The 1,780-nt window shown below is 30.0% G+C and overlaps 1 protein-coding gene across 1 annotated transcript; it reads right to left on the bottom strand.

Annotated features, from left to right (window-relative positions):
* Positions 1-82: 82 nt before the first annotated feature.
* On the bottom strand, positions 83-1,687 carry LOC105462043 (F-box/LRR-repeat protein 4-like). Its single transcript, XM_011708567.1, has 3 exons — positions 1,327-1,687; positions 930-1,245; positions 83-811 (listed from the first exon to the last, which is right to left on the bottom strand). The coding sequence occupies exons 1-3, from the start codon at positions 1,637-1,639 to the stop codon at positions 466-468; spliced, it is 975 nt and encodes a 324-aa protein (XP_011706869.1). The 5' UTR covers positions 1,640-1,687; the 3' UTR covers positions 83-465.
* Between the last annotated feature and the right edge of the window lie 93 nt (positions 1,688-1,780).

The following is a 1,780-nucleotide window of genomic DNA, read 5'->3' as shown; positions in this document are numbered from 1 at the left end:
CTCTTCCGATCTGATAAAATATATTTGTTGTGAGATACAATTTTATTAGCTAAAATAAAAGCGTACTTTAACAGGAGTAGGTAAGAAAGTGGCACACGGATTGAATAACTTTGCTGAAAACTTTAAAAGTTTTGCTAAATATTCCTCAACAGGATTAACTAAACGTCATTTGATTCTAGCAGCAAATGTTTTTTGCTGCAGCACCTACATTTTAATAACTAATAAATTTAGATTCAGCAACAACGATATACTAGCTGTCCCTATTTTAAGTACACATCTTAGCTGCCATAGTTATATTTTAGCTATATTGGTTAATCTTTTTTTTGCGTGAATCACTAAAATATTTTGATAAGTCTCTGAAATTATACTAAAAAATTCTCTGAAAACTCTGCAATGTATCCGAAGTAACGAACATTTTCAGGAAAAATAAATTTTAGTCTTTCAGAGAAATTCAGAGAAACTTTTTCACCGAAGTTGCCTGTGTGAAAATTTATACACAATTATTTCATTGTATATTTCGTTCCACTGGTCAACCAAGCTTTGACTAATATTTTTACAAAAACTAAGATCGATTTCGTTCAATTTAGTGCAATTTGTAAAAAGTTGGAAACATATAGCAGGTGTCACAGAATCCAAGCTCATCAAGTTTAAGGATTTTAAATTTTTACACAACGCTAGTGTTTCCAAATCACGCTTAGTGATACGTTTAAACTGTTCAAAATAGCTCAAGTCGACTTTTTCCAGGCGTTGACAAGAGGAAAACAATCTACTGAAGGCACCACCCCGGTCATTGTAATCCATTTTCCAGCATCTGTAAACAAGAGTCATACATACGATTATAGCAACTGCTTGAAAAAAAGATGAGCATAAAAATTTCAAAAAAGAATACGATAATTTATATTTAAAAAAAAACACTTTCACATACGTACCTACAAAAATTTATTTCTTTCAGATTCTTACAATTGGCAAGAGCATAAATCCCTTGCGATGTAAAAGAGCTTCCCGTTAAATTTAATCTTTCCAAATTGAGACAATTTTTTAATTCTATAGCGACTTTATTTATATTTAAACGCGTATTTGCTAAATTTAAATCACGCATCTGTCGATTTTTCTGTAGTACATCACATAAAGTCCTAGTTTCAATTCTCATTAAATGTGCAAGTTGTAAACTTTCCAAAAACTGTAAATTTTTGAGGTGTGAAATACCTTTGTTACTTATGTGATTACAATAATTTAGATCCAATTCTAAAAAATATATGTATAACATTATAATTATGTTTAATTTACCAGTAATCATAACAATTACAGAGTTATGTATGTACGTACCTTTCAAATTTTTGCATATCTCTGAAATATCACGTAATTCAGAATCAAAGACATAACTGCAGTGACTTAATCGTAGGTGTGTTAAATGTCTGCAGCAAGTTTTTATAAATTCCCTAAACTCCGGAGCAAAAAAATGACAATATGCCAGATCCAACTGTAGTAAATAATGTTTACATCTCGGTGCAAAATAATCAAATAACTGACGGAGATTTTTATGCATATATGTTAGGTGTATATTTCGTAAATTCAAACATTTGTACAGCAGAGCTGGTTCGCGTGATAAATTATTGAAGCGTTTATTGACTCTGCTCATGCGACTTAATGACGTCACATCTAAGTTTTTCAATATTTCTAGTATTACTTCATCCTGCAATGATAAAATATAATTTGATTACATAATATAATATTTATTAAGAAAATTATACTTTTAAGCTTAAAATACTTTACAGAGAGC

Source organism: Wasmannia auropunctata, unplaced genomic scaffold (assembly GCF_000956235.1).
Source record: "Wasmannia auropunctata unplaced genomic scaffold, wasmannia.A_1.0 LD272349.1, whole genome shotgun sequence".
Taxonomy (NCBI): domain Eukaryota; kingdom Metazoa; phylum Arthropoda; class Insecta; order Hymenoptera; family Formicidae; genus Wasmannia; species Wasmannia auropunctata.
The sequence above is the reverse complement of the archived record's forward strand: the minus strand, read 5'-3'. Positions and strand labels throughout refer to the sequence as shown.